General features: G+C 38.8%; 2 protein-coding genes across 3 annotated transcripts; one reads left to right on the top strand and one right to left on the bottom strand.

Annotated features, from left to right (window-relative positions):
* Positions 1-10,179: 10,179 nt before the first annotated feature.
* Positions 10,180-12,773, top strand: LOC111247342 (uncharacterized). The gene is made up of 5 exons (XM_022798140.2): positions 10,180-10,342; positions 11,102-11,232; positions 11,559-11,629; positions 11,823-11,904; positions 12,485-12,773. Exons 1-5 carry the CDS (start codon positions 10,261-10,263, stop codon positions 12,671-12,673), a joined length of 555 nt encoding a protein of 184 aa, XP_022653875.1. The 5' UTR covers positions 10,180-10,260; the 3' UTR covers positions 12,674-12,773.
* Positions 12,774-17,064: 4,291 nt separating this feature from the next.
* Positions 17,065-22,722, bottom strand: LOC111247293 (uncharacterized). Of its 2 annotated transcripts, none has more exons than XM_022798027.2 (6): positions 22,586-22,722; positions 21,288-21,418; positions 20,337-20,398; positions 18,870-18,930; positions 17,572-18,123; positions 17,065-17,316 (listed from the first exon to the last, which is right to left on the bottom strand). In XM_022798027.2, exons 1-6 carry the CDS (start codon positions 22,656-22,658, stop codon positions 17,128-17,130), a joined length of 1,068 nt encoding a protein of 355 aa, XP_022653762.1. In that variant the 5' UTR covers positions 22,659-22,722; the 3' UTR covers positions 17,065-17,127. The 2 variants fall into 2 exon arrangements, with proteins under 2 accessions (XP_022653762.1, XP_086840891.1); XM_086984765.1 differs by lacking the exon at positions 17,065-17,316 and adding an exon at positions 18,632-18,668 and having other exon boundaries at positions 17,932-18,123.
* Positions 22,723-22,825: the final 103 nt, after the last annotated feature.

Here is a 22,825-nt window from a genome sequence, read left to right as displayed (position 1 = left end):
CCCTATGCAGTTGTGGGTCTACTGGCGCTTCCTGGCAGCGCGGGCTAGTGAGGAGCAAAATGCTATCATAGGCACGCCACGAAGAACGCTGATGAGATTCGTAGTAACCGTTTGTGATACATAATGGGGCACTAGGCGAAAATTACTTTGGTCTATAATGATTTAGTGGTCAAATCATATGCAACCATCATTGTTTAGAAATAAAACTGATCTTCACGACATGTTTGCAAGGGGTATGATGACGGCCAATCACTTGCACGTTCGCGTTGAATCAAATGGAGGACGATGACAACGGTGGTATAATTGGTAAACGTAATGAATTAACAATCAATAGAGCATTCCAGGAAGAGGCACATCCAGAAACAAGTATATTGAACGTAGAAGAATAAGTTAAAAAGAACTTAACAGAGCGCTGCGGATAGGATAGACAAGTATTTAGTGGATAGTGGGTCGCTTACAAATAGGCGTAGGTCATCACCTAATTATTTCACCGATTTATAAAAATAAGGATTGAAGGTGACAGAAAAGATAACCAAGAGACTGCTGCAACAATGAAGTCCAAAAGCAGGTCAATGTCGTTATCTATACGGTATAAGCTACATTAATGTAGAAGTGACAAATCGCTCAGGCGATAACACTGAAGAGAATACTTACGTAATGGCTTATATAATACCTATTTGACTTTTATAAAATTTCAACGGAAGAACAATCGATGATTTGCTTCGGACGTTTAGCTTTGATCCAAGGCTAGACGTTGCAAGAACTAGTCCCGCTCTGACAGGCCCACGATACAATAGCTAACGATCATTGCACAATAGTAAATTTCTATTAAAAGTTAGATGATATGCTGCCAAGAACAGAACCAGTAATGTTTCTTGAGGTAACGACAGGATGTCTGGGTCCTAAAATCCATCAGAACTAATTTTTACTTTGTCGTAATGCTACGCTACGAAAAATGTTCTTAAAGCAATCTTTGTATGGCACATAAGGGAGTAACTATTTTCAGCAATTATAATGTAGCAAGTTTTTTTTTTATATAAAAATATATATTTTTCTTTATATAAAAATATAAAATTTTTTTATATAAAAAAAAGCAAACGAGTGTTTGCTTTCGGAACGCAAAATAAATTATTGTGATAATTATTAGGATAACGAGAAGCTACAACAATTATTATTAGACAAACCGGTCAGCGGTCAAACACTTCACGTACTATGAAAACTATTAACCTATTTCCTGTTTTCCAGTTTCCAATGAGGAGCAGTCGATATAGATAAATTCATACTAAGACCAGGGATCATTAGGACAACGTATTCAGAAAGTACATCTTAAGTATTTCAAGGACAAAAAAGGATACCAAATAAAATTTCCAACCCAAACACTACTGCAGTGCAAAGCTTGTTAGTTTAACGTCGTATACCGAAGCTAGCAAATAAATTAAATTCTATTGCTCAACTAGAATTAAACGTATATCGCTGATGTTCATTCGGTTTGTGTGTCATATAAATAATTTACAGATAATTGTCAGGACATAGTTTATGTGATTGAGACCAGTCTATTTTTTTTTTTTTGATAAAACGCCAAAAATTATGAATTAATATTGGAATAATTTGAGAACGGTTAAGGATCGTCAAAGGAGACATTTACTTCAATAGCGCAACATATCTCTTAGATATTTATTTGGATCTTTATTTCTTTTTCTATATCCTTGACATTGAATGTGCGTAATCTGCGGAAAATGTACAACGTACATAACGCTTAAAGATAGTTCACTATTTCTGTGTTGAAGATCACAGAAAACAGTGTAGAAGGTTCATCGTACCATTCTTTTGTATGGTCTTTTTTCTACTTGTAGCTTGTCATGTAAATAAGGTCCGTCTCTTCACCTAACAAAAGCACAGCGGCCCACTCAAATTCCGGCAACAAATGAATTTGATATGTTTTTGCCCCACTGTCCACGATCCTCTTTCATCATAAGCTCAATGTAGTTATCATTCTTTTTCGGCAGAAACATTTCGATCCGGTGTCCCTCTAGTTTTTTTAGATTCTCTTTATTGTCAAATGTACTGTAACGGATTTCTGTTGTCTGTGATCAGCAAAAGTAAAAATTCGTGGTTTAGAGGAAAAATTTTAGAGGATATGGTGGGCGCAAATTGCTTTAACGGCCTGAGGCCACCATGTGTGGCCTGGTATTATCGACCCGAATGTTCTGTTGTATAGTTTCGTTCAACTGATGTACTAGAAATATACTTAATATGCTCCAATAGAAACATATATATACATAAACATCGATCCATGTTATCCGCCTTGTTTTTTGCAAGCGTTTTCTGATGTGTAGGACCCGCCAAGTTCCACCAAATACTCGGATGCAGATCTGTCTAAGCTTTGGAAATACACGTATCCCTCAGGGTTATGCATTTCTTTCGTTGTTTTTTTTTGTTCATATCGACTTCCGGACTCCACTTCTCATCACTCGTAACGAGATTTCTGTAGAAAGTTATCATTGTGGCTATGTATTGGTTTGTGGTGAATCATAGTCTAAAAATCGATGAAAAGCTCTGCTTGCTGGCACGCTTCACCCAGTCTATAGCGTGGCACACTCAGACGACTGATAAGGGTCTACGTTTGCGGCTTACCTTATGAACCACTTAGTAAGCTGTTTTCTATCTGAGACCAGCATTCAACGATGGGGTATGTTTTTCAAGTATAAGATTCCATCTTTGAACTTTGCAAACTCCTTCGAACAGTGCTCTCAGTCAAATATTCCGGACCGCTCCGACAGTCTTTTGCCGTTAACAAAAAGTGAACGTCGAAAAAGAGGCACTTGCTTCCTTTCAGAGGACGTTCATCTTTGACGGCTGAACTCGACGTGAAATTCCATTCACCGCGTGATACGGGTGCAAGGGATTTATCTCATAATAAAGCACTTCTAAACGGCATACAAAAAACGCTTTTCTTTATGTTATAAACGATTATTATAGATCTCGCCTTTTCCTATTCTGTAATCTTTAAACAGGCTGCCTTTGTTTCGCTTGTTTTATCAGACTACGTTTTCTGTTCGACGGACATATTACGGTGAAGGGCAAACAAACCAGCGAACAACATACATACATACGTAACCTTAATGCCAAGTTTAAACAATGTTATGACCCATTCGAATGGTCGAATGGAGGAACATCTACGAGCGTCGTCCCTCGTGTGAACAAAGCCAACCGGTTGCTGTAGCAGCTGTAAGCGAATGACAGAGCATATTGGGGTCGCAAAGGACCCTCTATTCTGGCAGCAGATCAGAAAAATTAGCACAATATTTATACAACAGCTTATTAGGACTTCAGGGTAAGGGAACACGTTTCAGTTTCGCCTACATCGAAGAGAACGCCTTAACACAGTAAAACGCTGATCAATGCTATTTATTCAATATGACACAGAAGAGACAGTCTAAATTCAGTGAGTGGTTTCTCAGTGCGATAGACTAACAAGCAGAGTGGAGGTGATCCACATTCCAGGACATGTTTCCTCAATTTCGAACGCATTTAGCTGGCATTCGGGTCAAAGGCAACTTTTCTCTCGCACAGTCTCATACGTGTTTGCTTATATTATTTTCTCACGTGAACACCTCAATATGAATACGAGCCGATTTTATAACATTCATTTCAAGTTTTAGCCTGTATTCATGAGAGTAAACCAATTAACGATTCTGCACTGCCTATCCATAAGATAATCATACACAAAGCCTGCTAAAAATAGACAACAACAATTAAGTATTTCACCAGAAAGAAAGAGGTCGCGCTCGACACTAATTGCACCATTGACAGGATTAAGGCATGCAATATGTAGGTGCAATTTTTCTGAGGATGATTTTTTTCAACTTACGATCTTTAGATAGCCACTAATAAAACCGGATACCCTTGGTTTCGAGTCGTTTCCTCCATATAATTATTCGGTGTGAAATATTAATTATGTTTGTTAAAGTGAGATCGGTATTAGAGGTAATCGGAAGCTATGCTGTTTTATACCGATTCTAATGAGGTTAACTTATGTCTCTCTTTAAACTTAATTCCTACGAATCGGTAGCGATAATGACTTTTTCTACATTAAATGTCAACAAAGACACAATTGATCACTTTTCATTTTTGCCACCATAGCTGACTGAGGCAAGGCATAAATACGTATACGATCTGCATAGCGATGCAAAACTGAGCATATCTTTTAAGAGCCCTAGTGTACAGCGTCAAATGGTTGCGTAGTAAGTAAGCCGCTGCACTAAGCAAGAACGCAATAAATGCTCAGGTTTAATTTAAAAATTGCGGGTGTGTCGCCTAACTTTCAAAATTTGCCCGCGACATTGAACACCTAATGTCAGTTACAAGGGGGATAATTTTATCTGCCACAGAATGAAAAAAAGTGGAGTTATATCAAATACAAACTGCTCGAAGGAACGTAGTGTTGTTAACGCTTGTGCTGAAGACACCTTTTTTTTTTCATTAATCAGAACAAGACGTGATGGATCTTCTTAGGTGGAATTCTTTCAGATCGAACTTTAATACCCGTTACTGATATTAACTGCAATATTCTACTATGTTCTCCAATGAGATCAGACTATAAGATGATAGCTATCAATGTCTTAGTCCGTTGAAACGTAAATGTCAGTGACCAAACTAGCTACAATTTCTGTTAGCTTGCGGCCACGTTATACTTCAGTTGAACCTACTAAGCGAGATGTGACATATCTAATTCGAATAAATTTAAGGCGTCCTTTGAATTAAATCAGCTTTATTTCTAGATTTTTTCTAGAGTTTTCCAAGATCACTTTATAAAATGGATTAGATAAAATATAGTTTCTCTCTTAATACCATTCCACTAGTAATTTACAAAGTGTTATGTTATACTCTCTTGAATATACTTATTATCTACCCTTGTTAAACTCTATTTAGCTGTTCTTACTGTGACAGTGATATTGTATTTTGAGATTTGGACCCTCAATAACTACACCCGCGTGACTGTAGGCGCTCACATAACTGTTATGCCGTAGCACATCGGCCAAGTGCCTAGTAGTAAAAATTAACTAGCACAGAAGATAAGTGAACCATGATATCGCTAATTACTATTGCTAGCGAAGGTCCCTTTAATATTGACGACAATAACGACAACGAAAACATAGCGAGGATTTCAACTGTATGCACTCTTATATCAGTAACACGTGCAAAATCGTAAGTCTTTTGGATGTTACTAGAATAACTAATCGTACTAAGCCTTATTTAAATGGATGAAAGCACAGAATAGATAATCTTTAAAAAACTTTTAATAGATCCCTATTTGGAAATATTTTCGTTTGCTTATTGGGAATCTATTGTTGGCAGCATTAGGAGTCAAAGGTTTGCAGTTAGCGAATGGCTGAGTCCTCAACTAGTTCACAGAATGAGTGCAAGATGTTTGAATAAATTCTGAAATGCGGAATGTAAAATTTTGGCCTTTCAACATATTCGATTTTTAAACAGAAAAAAATGTTGTTTCTTCTCTAGGTATCTAAACGTCATGACGTTGCCATGATCTGCTTTTGGTTCGGCTAAAGTAAACCTTCGGTGTTGATCTTGGTCAAACCAACTGTCAAAGCTTTCACTATGAGAGTAATTTGAATTTTACATTCCATTATAAAATTGTTTGATCTTTCCCAAGAACGCTAACCATACGAAAACAAATATTTTGATCTGACAAATCACCGACAGAGTTCATTCGAGGCTCTTGAAAATGTCGAATTGAACGGAATCAGATCGTATTCAAATCGATATCAAAGTTAAGCAAAGGTTATCGAATGCCTTCTACCAAAAAATAATAGAAATCCTTCGTTGGACTGGGAGTTAAAATTCCAAATTAACTATTGAATATCCAAAACAAGAAATCGTGTAATAGCGGCCCACGACGTGGAGGCCATTGGAAAGGTGGACACAATGCGTGATTAATGATAACAAAGCCAGAGTACGTTCTTGCCACTAATGCTTTCATCAATTTATATAGGTAGCACCACGTGCCCACCTACGTATTGCTTTCAACTTATTAGTTCCAAATCACCCATGGTGACATCGTTATGCTGCATTTGTTACACTAGCCAATGCAACAATGTAAAATGCTACACCTTCAAACCACCCCTGTCAATAAAAAAGAAATGTATTTTGTTGTATCGTTCTCTATTCGCACATGTTTGAGCATGCCCTATGGGAACAGCATCTGTTAATGCTCTACATCAATGAAACAGAACTCAATGTTATACAGCGAACCTACGACACGAGAGTGAACGGGCCCGCGGCAAACGCTAACCAGCCGACGTTACTGTCAATTTTTCAGTTCCAGAGACCTAAATAAAAGAAAGCGTTAAATAAAGACAAACACTGGCGTTGGCTATGGGGAAACTTTCTTACGTCATACTTAGTTAAAAGGTAAAAGAAACAGAGTCGAACCGTGAATTTTTTGACTAGCTAGGAAAATAGACAGTTGTTTATTTTGGTCCCTCTGGTTAAAACCCCTCAGCCATCCGAGTTGGCATGGACGTCAATCGTCGTATTTTTAAGTGGCAATAGCGGCCGCTTTGCTGCCTATGTATCATTCTGGGATGGTCTGTCGTAGTAGTACCTCCCTTACACCCAATAAGTGCGATGTGGAGGTCCTTTGGACTAAATTCGGTAATTAGTATTCCGACTGAGCGAAGCAGTTACAAGAAATTCAAGCCGAATTTTGGATTATGTGAAATATTTCATGAGCTTCACGTTTTACGATAATGGGAAAGAGAGTCTGCCCAAATCCATTGACCTCAACCTCATCTTTGGTCACTCTCTGTCAGGCGAAATTGAAGTATGAATTCCTATGTACACTATTCATATCGTTTAACACGTTAGCAGTTGTACTTTTTCCAGTAAAAGCCAAATGTAATAACATACTATTGTAGTTACGTTTTTCAAAATTACAACATTCATATTATTGATTGAGTCATACGAACCTATATCACCTTGAAGGATGTCCCACAATGATATCCCTAACCTTTTGATTGATGTTTCCAAATTAGGAGCTATGCAGTAAACGTTCCAAGACAAAAGCTAATGATGGATGAAACTGAACGATATTCACAGACGACATTCTCTACCAAGCAAAACATAGTACTAGAAAGTTATAGCAGAACATCCCAAAACATTTGTAACACCATGCAGTCTAGGGCGTTGTACATCGAAAGATGCCACGTGATAAAAATGAAAATAATCCGAACCGAAGAAAACTATTTTTAGAATAGTATCGTTTCTTAGACAGATCATTCGGAGCAATGAAGTTACATTGATATAACTGCGTGTACTGGAAACCGCATGCTACACCATGTAAATATATTAAGAATGCGGCATGTGAAGCATTTTTTTTTTAATAGCACAGTGGGTGGTGTCAACTACTTGAATTTAGTATAAGAATTTGGCTTAACATGCATTCGGTGAAAATGTCGACCCTTATTTCCAGCAGGACCAGGCATTTGCGGACAATAAGCATGATCTAAGAACATGTCCTGATTAGAAGCCTCCACATAATTGGTCCCCACATATATAACGCATTTTCTGGAAAACTAACTACAAATACAATAGCACACGACGGACTTATCTAGCTGTCGATCTTGGCTAGAGATTTAGCGATCACGTGTGCAACGTTGACAGGTCTAATGCCCAGTGTATTCGTATATCTTATTTAGTAATTACGCCCGTCAGATGTTTGCCGTGAGCAAACAAACTGGAAAAATTGAATTACGTTGATTTCTTATTTGACAATAGTATCTTCAATACAGTCTTATCAAGTGAGCTACTATAGGCAAACTTTTTCAATAGAATAGGAAAAAATCATTGACGTGTGAAAATTTTTCTATTCATACAGGTTCGTGTAGTTGGCGTATCCAGCCTTCTTCGTCATAAACTGGATCTAGATGGCTGTTGAATCTAGTAATATGATTGTAGATGTGAAGCCATTTTTTTTAAGTTGCCCGACTAACGTCAAAAGCGAGAAAAAATCGTTCTCGGTCTCTCGGTTGTGACGAGTTCACGACTATTGTATCCATGTCGAATTCAGCAAGGCGGCAAAAGTTGCAAGAGAACGAAAACACAACTTCAATTGAATTCGTCAATAGGACCAGAACTTTGCATGTTTGTGTCGTGCGTACTAAGTGTAGGTATACGGAAGACAAGATGTTTCCCGTCCACATTTTACTTGCACGTTATGGAAGAAAATACGGTGATAGTTCTGCAACGATAAATACGACCAGCTTATGAGCTGACCCCAAATGGTGATGATTTAGAACCACTGTTGGTCAATATGCAGTAGATTGAGTTCTTTATGATCTGTTGTTTCCTATATATCATTATATATATATACTTTTTCATCGATTTAATTTGAATACTATATATATGATATAGAACCGTCTAGGGAAATATTACAGACTCATGGAGTACTGCCCGCTTGTACAAAATTTACCGATTATTAAAAATGGAATAGAGGCATGATCAAAATAAATCTGGCGTTAAAATCTTCCGTTTTTCGTTGAGAGCCAACAGTCTGGGGCCATGCTTGGGACAGCACTGGACGTGAGGCTTGAAAATTTTATTTTATACAAATAAACATTTACTTATTTGAATTTTCCCCTCTTTATTAGGACACATACTAGAAGGGCCATTTTGTTTATGCTCGAAACAATTTTCGCGATGATTTAACAGTCCTATGAGCGTTGAATGATCACATCGTGGGTAGTTACGCATCATGATTCAAACTTGCGTTGATTGTTGTTACACAATGAACCGCACCAAAACGAAGGGTAGATCAGCTCTAGGCCGACCAAATGCTTAGGATGTCTGTACTGCTCCTTGCAGTATAAATTGGTTTGTTAAATTATTTGGTGATTTATGAAGCATATGACGAGTAATATCCTGCACCTGTAAAAGTGCCCGTGTAGCAAGTGAAACAAGCAAAAACTTAACTAGCAAGTACTTCAAAACAGTCACAGCAGACGCTTGGTAACATTTGAAATACGGTTCACGCCGACCAATACAGTTCCACTCGAAATTTAATATCAATAATAAGCGGTAGTTTTAGCGCTAAGGAGGTTTTAATCTATAACTTTTATCACGGCTATTTTCCACCGTCTCACTCACTTTCCTAGAATAGAGTAGAATTACCCTAACTAATGGCCAGCATTGCCCATTAGAGTTTTTGGTTTTCATCTCTGGAAGAGTCTTAAACAGTACATTAGACGATATGGCTGATCTCCAGCTGCACAATTTGTGGTTAGGGCGGCCAGACAGCAACTAAAAGCGTAGATGGGCTCGAAGCAAATTTTGTACGAACAATCTTCTCATAAGTGGGTTAGAGGACAACCCCAATTAGCCCCCACAGTTCTTTCGTTTAGTTGGCATAAGGCAATCGCGAATGGCTTGAAAAACAACTTCGGAATTATTGATAGCTACATATGTACAATAGATATTGTTTCAATTAGAACATTTAGTGCATTGAAGTATGATTCAAACTGCAGTTAGCAGAAAATCATGTCGTGAGTTAAATATTACGACCCCGAACCTGCTTTCATTAATAAGCTTCATTTCATCGACGATAAGGCACAGTAATATCGCTATAACTATCTAAACGCTTTCGACTTAAGTTAGATCAAGTGGGCCGACAGAAATGATGTGTTTAAGAAGCAGACAAATCGACAATGGAAGATCATTTGTAGCGTAAGCTGGATGAGTTATCGAGGCCAACTGTCTGTTGGGTGGCCTACATTTGCTAGCACGCATATCGTCGATTGTTCTGCCAGCCACACCGTTGCGTGTCATTATATACAGAGCGGCTTTAGGTAACACGAGAAGTATTTCTGTCCAATAGTCGGCTAACGGTGGTAAGGGCCTTTTTCATACTAACCTGGTGTACCAACGTTCGCAACTAAACCTGTACAATTATCACAGGTTTAACATGTTGCAAACCCGACATTGTTATCATGATGAGTATTTGAAGTTCAAGGTCTTACTAATCCTCGGCCGGACAACTCTAGCAGCGATGTAGGACGAGATTTTTGATTGAAGCCAGATTAGATGAATACTGCGTTGACCCCCTTACTAGCTAGGAACAAACAGCGAAATCGTCCGTAAAATTGTGATCGAGGATACTACGACGAGTGAAATGCCTCGGAGAAATTACAACTATATAAGGGATGTGACCGAACTTAATGATAGTCTTGCCTTCGTGTGCAGTTGATGGAAACCATGAAAGTGCTCGTCGTGTTCAGTATCCTGGCTATCGGCGTCTACGCGCAGAGAGTTACCTTTAACGAATGTGGTATGTTTTTGCAGAAATATATATATTCGGCTTGAACTCGTTTTCGGTACCAAATATTTTCCATACATTAGATTAGCCGTCTTCGATGGCTTCCGGGCGATGGTCAAATACCTTATCCCTGAAGGCGAAGGTATTTACCCTGAATATATATATATATAAGATAAAAAAGTGGCCTAGATATATATATCTAGGTCACTTCTTGTCTACAATTTTATAAATGCAAAAGCTGTCGTTAAAGTACCGATTATTCGACAGTATCGTGGCGTTGGCCAAAAATGATTAGGCCACTAAAAACACTATCCGAATTCATATTTTCTGTCATTTTTGGAAATGTCACAAGAGATAAAGAACAACCAAAATGGCAACGACAGTTTTTGCAAGAATCGATACTTTATTACTTATGGATTATTCGAATCTGAATGGCAGCGATCTATGGTTACCGATAGTTTTTTTTTTCCGTAATGAGTAATCGCCAATTACTTTATTTCATATATTAGGTTTCAAATCAAGAAAACAATGACCTTTTATGCAATTCGTTTCCACGAAATGTAACGTTTGCATAAGGTGCACCATTGCATTCAGACTGGGCTCCATGCACAATAGATTCGCGCTCACGCTTAGCTAATTCCAAGTATTCGGGGTCTCCGTCAACATTGGCAACTAGGACAGTGTACAAAAGAGACATGAGCGTATTCCAGTAACAGCTGAAAATATCAGAGAAACGAAAAATATTTCGAACTGTTGCAACGTTCACTGCAGGCTCGAACGAGTATTTTACGCTGAAACAAGTGGACCTCAAGGATAAAATTACTTTTCCTTCAATTGTACGCGGCGATGTACATGCGGTGGTCAACAAAGACATCCCAGCCGACGCTACGATTTCATTTCAGGTAAATAAACGGTATCCGTGTTCGACTGCCGCGCGTTTCCGCTTATTTTCCCTAAAGGAAAAATGTCGAGTAAGATAATGTATTATTGTGTAAACAGGGTAGGATAATTGTAACTAAGCGAAACTGGAAGATCTCCTCGTCTAAGGCTACAGAATCAGATGCTAGCTTTCCGCATCCGGCTCAGTTTAAGTTGTTTCTGATATACGTAGTTACATCAGCCAAGTAGGCTAATGTTTTCATGAATTCAATCACGTATCACGTACCTTTTATTTACCATTATCTTTGCTACTAGCACCGTATATAACGTTTGTACTGCGGTGTCACAGGTGTACAAAATCATAAACATCTTTGGTGAGCGTAGAATTAAAATTCCATGCGTCGGAATATACGGTTCATGGTAAGGCTGAATTTCAATTTGCCAACACTTATGCGTCTGTGCCTAATGCTCATAAGAATGCCTTCAGTCGTTTATACGTAAATTCAGCGTAAACGATTTGCTTGGTGAAGAACAGTATACAAAGGAACACAATGAGTTCGACGGCCACTTATAGACATCTCGTATGATATTTCCCTGTGTGCTCCAATTGCAGTGACTATAATCTGTGCAAATTCATCGCGAAAAAAACGGACCCGATCGAGCCACGCTTCGACATTTGCGTGCTATGGCCAGAGGTAACTAACATCATTTCAGGTTGACAGATATTTGCGGGATATAGCTAGGTATTCTACAATTATATGATATCAGTTTGGCCGCTTTAGGGCTTATTTGTGTCAATAAAAAGGTCAGGCCAACTCCGCAACTCTTTCCTGAGTCCATCGATTGCAACGAACACCTCAAATGATTTCTCTCTTAAAAACAAGAGTTTAACATTTCCTATACGGTGTCATCATGTTGTCATGAAGCATAAAACATGTTAGATTTTAGTGAAATTTGACTAGGTGACATGTTGCGAATATCTAGCCCAGGTCGACTTCGTGCAAGAATATATAAACCATTTCTGCTAAAAAGACGCGTATTGTTGTGAGGCTCGATTAAATAGCTAACCGGAGTCGGAGCGATTCTTCAAGGGATACTGGTATACCGAGTTCATTATTTTCTTGATGGTGATGTGGACTTCGGCTAAATACTACGTCTTATTAGGTTGATGTTCTCGCTTATTATTTTCCTCTTCTGATTTTTCGTCTACCGATAGCCAAGTGTTATGATCTAGCGCATAGAGCACTACGGTTTAATCTGTATCTGATGGCATAGGGTATGCAATGCGGGTGTCCAGTCTCCGAAGGAATGGTTTTCAAAAAGCAGAATGCTAAACTGCTCTTCCCTCAACTTTCAACAATCGTCAAGCTTCTGAACAAGGGCAAATACGTACTCAACATTCAGTTAAGGGACGCTCAGCGACAGAGCTTGTACTGCGTCGACTTCAACGTCCATATTGGCTGAAGGGACAATAGGTAGCAGGAAGTGATTACAGGTCAATATTATACATCTATGAAAGAAAATGTATTCGTGATAGCTAGCAAATAAACAGAGTGAAAATGCTTGAAGCGATATCTTCATTATAGATTAAAACAAACTTCGGCAAGAAGACTCTTGGAAATAAAATGCTGAAAACATGCAGTTCCTCTATGTTGAAGTTTTACGTCCGATATCGGCGCTAAGCATCCCATCAGATGGGTGGCTGCGGCGCAAAACAAATTTTATCCGTGCCCTACCATGAGCTACACCATAACGTGTCCTTAACATTACCAGGCAAGTACGTTACCCACTAGGCTGTCATGGGAGCCTGTCGATATGTTTAGAATAGCTAATCATAAAATGTGCTTTATCGTACCGTGGTGCGCGTCATTCCATATTTGGGATATAAGCTGACGGAAGCTTGATCAGGAAACGTAGATTATTGAGCAACTTGTGCCCTTAGAAATAACTTCAGAGGAAGTAAAAGGAGACACACTTGAACTAAATGCTCTCACAGCCACGCTCGAAAACCCTCCATAATGTCTGAACTCTCTACGGATGATTCAATTTCTATATGCCTATGAAGCACAAACAAAAAGAGTTCGTAGAGGTCATACAGAATAATACTTTTTACAGTAACTAATTCAGACGCCGTCAGAGAACTTCGGATCTTTCAGTAAATGCTAATTGCATCGCCTTCACTGTTTGATATCGTTGACACACAACATATGCTTCTCTCCCACGCAATGGGGGAAAGTGGCCGCTATCTGTACCGTTAGCTTCCAGCCGACGCAAAAGATAATCCTCTGCAAATCTTCGCTGGCTAAACAATTTCACGATTTATTATGTCCTATGATTTATAGGATGATCTATTATTATTTACCCTCATAAGTTTAATTCTATTAAAACACACGCTGCATATTTATTATACAATAGAAATCTACAATGTTGATATAAATGTTGTAAAAGATAGGATACTTGTGTTTTAGTGACATACATCAAGTTACGGCTTTGTTGACAAGAACCAATGTCGCGACTTTAGCCAAAATCACTGAAATAGCAGGACAGAAATCGTTTGGGTTGAAATCAGAATGAATTCAGAATAACTGGCTCGTAATATCATTATTATGGTGTATACAATATACCTTAACGTAGCGTACACCGATGGGAGATAAAGCTCCCTAACGCTGCGCGTTAGCCAAGCTCATTTTTGACTCGCTGGAGTCGGTTCGTGTCCGATTGGTAAGCGGAAGCGCATCCCTCTGCATAGTGTGTTTTTACATAGAGATGCGCTTCTTAAATCATCAAATAAAGAAAGCCACCTCCGCTGAACGAAGGCCCGCCTAATCGTACTGCACATCTATGGAACTATCCTGGTTGTCAAGATGACGCACTCTTGCTCAACTCTAAGCTCCATATTAAAGCTATAACACTAAATTGTTTGTACCATGAAACAAGTGAAGTTTGCTTGTTGTTTTATATCTACATTGAATCGTATTTGTCGTTCTTATAACAGTAAATTTTGATAGAGAGCGTTATGTTGTGCTTGTCCGTGGATAGATATCAACTGCGAATTGAAATAAAGCTCTCTATTTTTTTTATTATTAATTTCAAAAGATTATACTTTATAGTCTACAGAGACCTCTTGAAATATTCTTTTCCAAATTGAGTGAAGAAGGAGGCGCATTATAAGAAATCTAGCTGGGGCGAAAAGAGCTCTGCCGACGTTACGGGATACCCAAGGATACAGGACATCAGATACGCGTGACACCGACTGTAAACGTAAAAGCATTCGTCGTCGAAAAAAGTACACGATAGCCAATTGCGCCAATGACAATGAGAGACTGCAATAGAAAACGTAGTTAGAGTGTCGATGTTTTTTTTATACAGATCTATCCCCAGAAGTCAATTAGCAGTAGACTTTTCTTGCATTTAGTTCAAGGCGCAGATGGAACGGCAAGCACACTGAGCACGACGTAACCTATATATCTGCGTATATATTTTATGAAGGAATCAATTTAGTCCTTTGAGAAGCTTGAATTTTGACCATCTAATATTTAGAGATATTAGCCCATACTTAATTTATCACGCGGTACGTGTGGTAAAATCATTGTTGTAGTAGTAGTAATGGTAACTATTGATACAAACAATATTTGCTGATGCAGTACTAAAAGGGATTCTTATAAGATCAGTGTGCATTTAGCATTGGCGAGCACGATGCGTCTGTTCGACCAAAAACGCTTTAAGTGTGCGAAAGAGTACGAGACCGATCGTTTGTGGACTTCCGAACTACGTTCGACATAGCCCACAAAGGCCTACCCTTTTTAATCGAGCCTGAGCGGGAACGCCTTAAAATATGTTTGATCTTTGCAAAAGCATGATGAACGAAGCAACCAAACTCTTTTCTAACAGCCTACAGGTGTTGCCTAAGATGATAATCTCAGTGGACTTTTTCTCTACTGTACTGAACAACTGGCTTAACGAAATTAAGAAGTGTCACCCGCTGGTGAGTTTTTTCTCATAGTTTTGTATACTGTTACCCGAGGTCATCTCTAGCAAGCGTGTACTACTCTCAAACGATACGTACAAATCGAAACCCTGAAGCCCTATGCCGTTGGCCTGGAGCCTGATGTTCGACTCCGCAAAGGACCGCGGCGATCAAGTCCGACCGAAAAAATCCGCTTGCCGCGGCAGGCTCGTCTTGACTTGACCAAAGGGAAATCCTTACATGACAGATGATAGTGACACACAGCAGATGTGGTTTCGGCCGGCAGGTGTCTCTCAGGACGCAGAACATTTCGACAGCAGCGACAATTAGCAATGATGCAAAAGACTGTACTGATCAAATCGGCAGCTCACACCGTCGATGTTGCGGAAAATGCTGCATCCTGTGTTACGAAGTACGTTGCTCATCAATGCCCTCGCCTGGCACGCTTGTAAAAACTGTATAAGGGATCATAACTATTTTGACTCTAATACAACGCCTCTATGATATTTAATTAACGCAGTTAGTTCTATAATGATTGCCTACTCGCCGATAATGAATTCTACTATTGAGCAAGACAATCATCGATGATCCACCCACGACGTCGCTTTCTAGAAGACCATAAACGACATTAAATTCGTACGTGTGTAGAAAAGTCTTCCGACAACGTAAAAAATTAGCTTATGCCTTAACATTTAGGTATTCCTTCAACTTTTCCATTGAATCACAGCGAACAGCAGGATATTCGATTACTTAAATTATTTTTTTTTGTTAGCAAAAATATACATTTCTTCGACAATCCGAATTGGAGCCGCCAATTGAATAACTAAGGCTACTAGTTCGCTCATTTGTAATGCTATCTAAATAGCAGTACAAAATTAACTATAATATCTGTCACAGAACACGCATTCAACTGAACGATTTATATACATACATTTTTTGTTTCTCAATTATTGCTCGAGTATTATAAAAACTAAAATCTTGTAAACAGCAGCGCGTAAAATATTATCATGATGAAAATCCTTCTCTCATTCCTGCCAAGAACATCCTTGCCCCAAGCCTTAGTTGACTTCAGTTTAAAGAGCACAAAGTGAACTTGATGTGATGCTATTTGACAGTGTTCTACAGCACATATCATCTAAATAAGGATTTCTAGCTTGCGAGTCCATTTAAGCATCCCCCAGTGCAGACTTACTAAACCCAAGCATAAATCAAAAGGGTGCATGTTTCAAGCTGCTAGCTGACCTGTCATTAATCGCACCACGTCGGCCTTCAGTTGGCGTCCGAACTCCTCTATTATATGGTACTACCTTGTAGACAAGGTTCCTTTAGGAGCAAATGTAGTTCAAGCCGGAAATTGCGGTACTGTAGTTAGAAGTGACCGTTAGAGGGTCTAGTGTCTATGAGGTCAGAACCGAGGACGTCTATTATTTGCAAGCCGACACTTACGGCGGACACCCACAAACGTAGTACAGTTCATGAGAGAGTTCCGTTTACTGGCTACTTTCTCCCATCCCTTCTAGCAGATGAACCGAGAGTAGGACAGACCAGACTTGAATTGCTTCTTCCATGTGTAGAACGACGCTCGATCAACTTTTTCAAGGATGTTTAACTAACGCCGTTCATGAGCAAGAAACGCTAACCGAGTGAGAGGTCTGTGGCTACCTGGATGCGCCTGCCGGTCCAACGGACCCTAAGTAGGCTTTTCTGTGCTCAAGTCCATAAGTCCTATAACACGTACTCTATTGTGGGAGTCGAAAGTGTCAAATAAAAAAAATGGTGCTATAATAATAATATCAATAGCAAAAACAATAATGATGATAACTAAATACCATTGAGTAATACATCTGACATCTACGAAAAAAGAACATCCCTATTTTAATTTGAAGCATTTATTTAGGATATGACTACTTTGGGGGTCGTACGTACGTCCAGGCTTCCTAACGGGGTGTATTCAACCAATCCAAACTCTCATGTTACTGCAGTGTAGAGAATTTCCTTGGCGATCAATTAGCTCAGCCCGTATGGTGTATCCACCATTTTTAATAAATTTTGGAATCCATCGAAGTTCAGGCAGTTGCAGTACGTGGACCATTTTGCTCTTAAGCCTTAAGCCGCTGCGGATAGGGCAGCTGCATTTACCCTAAACAATCAAGGTTGACACAAGTTAGTGTTAATTTCAAATCACCTTCTATTGAAGATTTAATCCATAACAACGTGTTTTAAACTTAGATTAGACTGGTGAAATGGTACATCTTCACAATTCAACACAGGTTTAGCCATACATGTGGCAATACTTTTTAATATCATGCTTGTACAATAGCATCAGATGCAGACCTTCATATACTGGTCTACATACGAAGTAATTTATTTCATTAATTTTACGTCAGAAACTAACCCGAGGTGCGATAACGTGTTTCGTAACGTGTTTTTTTGAGCTCTCAGCACCGCTCGATGCGATGGATGTTTTTAGATCCGTGAAATTTTCAATATCATTGGATTCGGTGGCTATTCTTGGATACGTAGGTTTTTCGATACCACTCGATGCAATGGTGGTTTTTAAATTCGAGCTGAAGTTTAAAGAATTTCGACTATTTCTAGATGAATCGTGCCTCCGTGCGATCTTTGTGGCAGCCGTGCTGCTTGGGGAAGCCATTAGTCTTGAAGTGGGCGTATCGTCCAAGGCTGGTGTTTGACTTGACGCGTGACTGTGGTTAAAAACTTCCGCTGAGGCGCGACTAGTGAAAATCGTGGGACTCATAGGGGCTGTCATGAAAGTGTTGCGAGCCGTTGCGGTAGTCAGTGGGCTATAAGCAGTTAGACGTGCTCGCGTTGATTGAAGGCCGTAACCATTCCCACTTTTATGGGTTGTCCGGTGTTTTAGGGCTTGCCTAAATTTCGGGGCTGTCCGACCTCGTGGTTTCATCAGCGCGCGGAGAACACGTTTCCTCTATATTATATAAATGTAAACATGTTACAGTACCGTCTAAGGATATTCACGGAGAAAACGATATTAAATGAAATGACGTAAGGCGACTGCGTGTGTGTTTATGGGCACAGGACACGCAAAAGGTACTGCACTCTCGTAATTCTTTTTTGGTATCGTTATGTGATTGACCTCTGGCTTCTTTAGTTTACCTTATACAAAGGATGATTTTTGAAATGTGTATGTAAAAAAATGTATGGCAAAAAAATAAAGCGAAATTAAAACTGGCAGTGGCGTTTCCATAATTATTCTCATTCTATTCTGGGTTATCCTTTCTTGAGCAAAATCTGTTTGTTACGGGTGCAATTAACTTTTGAATATCTACAAAATGTAATGAAACCATAATAGTCGAAATTTATTAAACTATTAAATTAAAAAAAAAACATTATCCAGCAGAAATAGTTGTTACACAGAACGGGCCACTATACCAGAAGCAGAATTTTTACTACTGTGAACACGTAATTGTACCCACCACGGATAGCTACTGTCCGTAGATGATCAACGGGTACCTGTGAACACAGCGTTGGATAAGAGGAGTTTCCAACTCGCTCTAGACGGGAAATGGGGTCATCCAAGTAATGAGAAACAAAGATACTTTATTTTCGCAAATGTAACCAAGTGCCATAGTAAATCGGTATATGCTTTAACTTGAACAAAACTAAAATAAAATAATTGCATAAAGAAGGATAAAGCTCAAAATGCCCAAATACCTGAACCCAAAGCGTGCACATATCGTCTTTGCTGGTCAGAAATTCACAGAGATCATATTTACTGAAACGTAATCACATCACGATATGTTAAATCATATATATGTATGTTTAATAAAGTGGGCTCACAAAAATGTTATGGTGTTTATACAGTAAAAAAACGGAACCCACGTTTCAAGTCGATACATCTTCCGTGATTTGCATCCCTTTAATCAATAAAATTACAAGAATCTAAACCATGTAGAAATAGTATTAGCTGACAGATATATCGACTAGCTATTGCGGAAGTAATTTTAGCTAATTCCGTTTATACTTAGACATTTTAGTTACCCGCTCGCTTTAGAACTTAGCACACTCCTTCTACAAACTATCTTGCGTTTTCTGGGTTGTTTACAATTTAGTTGGATTCAGATATCTATTCAAATCTTCACACATAACAATTGAGCATCCTATACTATCTTCTCAATTCTTTTACTAAAAAACGCAGCTGAAACAGTGCGTGAAATTGAAGAGAAATTCCGAGTATCCGACAATGTTTGCTGAACCTGGTCCTAGAGGTCCGGACTTGCCTCGAATCGCTGCATAGAGCAAATTATTCTATTATATTTATATATATATTATGGCTCTATTATATAAAGTTTTGGTCCAACCACATCAATAGCTCGAAGATGTGGTGAGACCTAAAAACACCACTCTAGAATAGCACTAATGTAAATAACAGTGCATAACTGAATGCAGACCGCTAAACGACCTGGCTTGTCAGACTGAATAGAGAAGTTTACAAACAAGATCCTAGACCGCTATGGGATGGCACAAACAGACAGTGGACGAAATTCTCTCACGCTCTCCGCTTGCTTAATCGATTTAGTGAAGTTACCCACGTACCACGGCTTAGGCAATCTTAATTAGGAGATAGAAATCCGGCAAAGAATTTGTAAATGCCTTCTCCTTTCACCGGGGCATTTATCTGTTGCCAGCGGTGAGCAGCCAAATGAATTATCTAATAAAGGGTGATATCGTTCTCTTCCAGATATGGTCGAAAATATCAAAAATTTTCTAAAAGTAACTTCTATAGTCTGTCTAAATCACTCAAGCAACAGGTGAATATTGAATGGCGAAAAAATAAGGCATTCAATAGAGCCATCCATCCATGCACACTCTTCAGGACACTTTTGCCTCTGCGGTGGGCTTCTTTGCTTACTGTAGAATCAGTTTGTTGCTCGAATGATAAAGGAAGGAAGGCCATAGAAGTCCTAAGAAATTATTTAATAGAGCTTCAGGATAGTAAGGTGAAAAGACATATCACTTTGTGATCGGCCTTAATCGCACAATTCATTGTGAGCTCCCCTGCCGTAAAATGTCCTGTCAAAAGATCGTTTCCACTAAAAACATTACTCAGTATAAAAACAAAAAAACAGTCCAGGAAATAGTGAAAAAGAAACAAACGAGTCTATTAAACGAGCTACTCACCAGGAGCCTTTACCACGCATGCATGGAAGCGGAATATATAGGCCCAATACGTATTTGTGTATCTAAAAACATAGTTCAACACTATTTTAATCGAAGGTAGCTATAGGCGTAAGGTTCGGGCAATCGGTTACTGAAAAAAATGCAACATTTATTTATTTTAACATTCAGTCGACTGTACTAACTATTATTATTTCGTTCTTGCTCTCTATTTCATCGAACTACTTGACTATATGGTCGTCAAGGTGGGACATCATAGACCTATGTTCGTCTTAGGCGTATAAATGTTTAAACAGTATCTGAAAGCAACTGCGACGAAATAGCCATAGTAGTATCGTTCAATTGTAGATCAATAAGCTTTAGCCATTGGCTTTTTTTTGTTGGTTCAACTTATTTCTTCCTTGTTCGAAGCCGTGGCGGAAGCTTATTTCATTATACCGCTAAGTAGCCTAGTTTATTAAAACAGGCCTTTACAGAAAGACTACGGACGATGCTCTAACTGCTTAATGTGTGTACCTTTCAAATGTAGTGGCGATTCGCAGTTACAAAATTAAAAGGCAAGAAGGGAAAAATGGCTCATTACTTTTCCTTAAGACAAGGACTCGACAAAGCAATTTGAGTTGTATCGCAATCTTAAGGCTCACGTCTTTTGTGCATAGGGAAAAGTTTAGCCTAGGCTTCTTTACTCTAGGCAAAATTTTCTCTATAATACATTACGATGAGGGGCAGCCACTATTACTATGAGGAGTTCAGGTTTTAATCACTAATGTTGAAAATTCTGAGTAGCCTTACACGGAACCTGGGCTAAGTCCTTCCTCATTTTACGAAAAACGTAAGCCTTAAGATTGCGGTACAAGCAAAATATACAGGATACAATTTTATGCCTTAGTACGTATTGAAAGTAGAAACGGTATGTTGTATAATAAGCGTTTAATGCATCAAAAGAAAGCTTACGGTAATTGACAACTTTGTACCAGCAGGCATCTCTTTGAGAAATGTCACGTCGACTGCCGCTACCGCAGCTTTGCCGAACTGCATCTTATGCGTGTTCTTTAGCTTGTCAATTCTAACGTGTTTGTTCACCCCTGTAATTGCCAAGGCAACGTATAACATATAATGAAATCGCACACGTTTATATTTCTTTAATTTTCAGTCTATTATTATATGATATATAGTCACCTTAGCCTGCAACGGTAAAATTCGCTCCTTGTCTTTTGTCACTAATGGCTTTCTCAGCGCAACAATTCGTTCCTATAGTATGTTTGAGAGACTAAGATGAATAAAGCATGCAAAAACAGCTAATCGGATGAACCTCTCTCTGATGCAGCAGTGGTATCTGCAATAATGCCATAGCCCGCAATCCGTGTACACCTGTACACCTTTTTTACTTCAAGGCTTTGAAGAGTGCATAACTAGGCTTCTTCACAAAACGGAACGAAGGGCAAACTAAAATACTGTTCTAGCGATTAATCCTGGCAAATTGTGTTTTAAGTACGATATTAGTTTTCCCTTCCATCCTTTTTTGCCCTTAGAAAAAACTAAGGAAGTCAACCTTGACCCTAAAAATTATACTGGGTCCTCTGGAAATGACAAACTCAGATGTTACTATGCCAACTATCGTGGACGCTTATATGAATCCGACCTTTACAGAGATATATTAAAAAATGAAAAAAAATGGATAAGCAATGATAAGTGTATATACAGGAAAAAGTGAGTATGGAGTTGTTTAATGAGATACAAAGTTACAACTAGCAACGTCTGTTTGAAGGCACGTACAGCAACGATAGTGGGTCGCAGTGCTTCGCTAAGCGAATTTACGTTTGATCATTGCATCGTGTATATTTCCTTGTTAAGAGTACTTTAGTAATGATATGGTTCGATCGCTGCACAGCCAACCTGAGCATGTCTGGCCAGAATTGCTTGTCCTGCCTGCCTTAGATGATTCCCACGTTCGAGTTCAGCGTTTGCAAGAAAATTCAATTTCTGCATGGTAAACAAAGTACGGCAAATTGTACCCCTCGCAACCAGTAGAGGGGAGGCGAGCATAGGCATCAGGAAACCGAGGTTTGTACGGTCATGCCTTGCAGCCGCTTTGAAAAAGCACTAAGCGAAATATGACAACTTCGTACTGTTTCTCAGCACCAGTAGCTCTTTGGAGATTTATTATTACTATATAACTAAACAGAAGTGAATAAAGCAAATAAAAAGAAGATTTGCAAAGTCGGGCTCCTTCGCCACAGAGAAGAACGTACCGCATTTTTTATGGGTGAGTGTTGAAAAGAAGACGCCGAAGAAAAAAGCATAAACTAATTTGAGCAGCCACATCTCTTATAGAATATACTCAGAAATGTCGAACAGCCATATACAAATGAACGAATTTATACTAGATAGACTCAAATTATAAACAACATGGGAAATAGTCTTTAAAACATATAAATTCAATCTCACTTGAATTTATTGCCGTATTATAATGCATTCAGTCGACGAATGGA

This window comes from Varroa destructor, unplaced genomic scaffold, assembly GCF_002443255.2.
Source record: "Varroa destructor unplaced genomic scaffold, Vdes_3.0 BEIS01000003.1, whole genome shotgun sequence".
Lineage (NCBI taxonomy): Eukaryota > Metazoa > Arthropoda > Arachnida > Mesostigmata > Varroidae > Varroa > Varroa destructor.
This window is presented reverse-complemented; position numbering and strand designations above follow the sequence as displayed.

Coding starts and splice junctions, on each gene's coding strand:
- LOC111247342 (XM_022798140.2), top strand. CDS start 10,261: ATGGAAACCATGAAAGTGCTCGTCGTGTTCAGTATCCTGGCTATCGGC. Junction 11,630..11,822: donor GTCGGAATATACGGTTCATG/GTAAGGCTGAAT, acceptor CTCCAATTGCAG/TGACTATAATCTGTGCAAAT. Junction 11,905..12,484: donor TTTGCGTGCTATGGCCAGAG/GTAACTAACATC, acceptor CTGATGGCATAG/GGTATGCAATGCGGGTGTCC.
- LOC111247293 (XM_022798027.2), bottom strand. CDS start 22,658: ATGTGGCTGCTCAAATTAGTTTATGCTTTTTTCTTCGGCGTCTTCTTT. Junction 21,419..22,585: donor ACTCACCCATAAAAAATGCG/GTACGTTCTTCT, acceptor TGGCAATTACAG/GGGTGAACAAACACGTTAGA. Junction 18,931..20,336: donor ATGCGTGGTAAAGGCTCCTG/GTGAGTAGCTCG, acceptor ATTACGTTTCAG/TAAATATGATCTCTGTGAAT.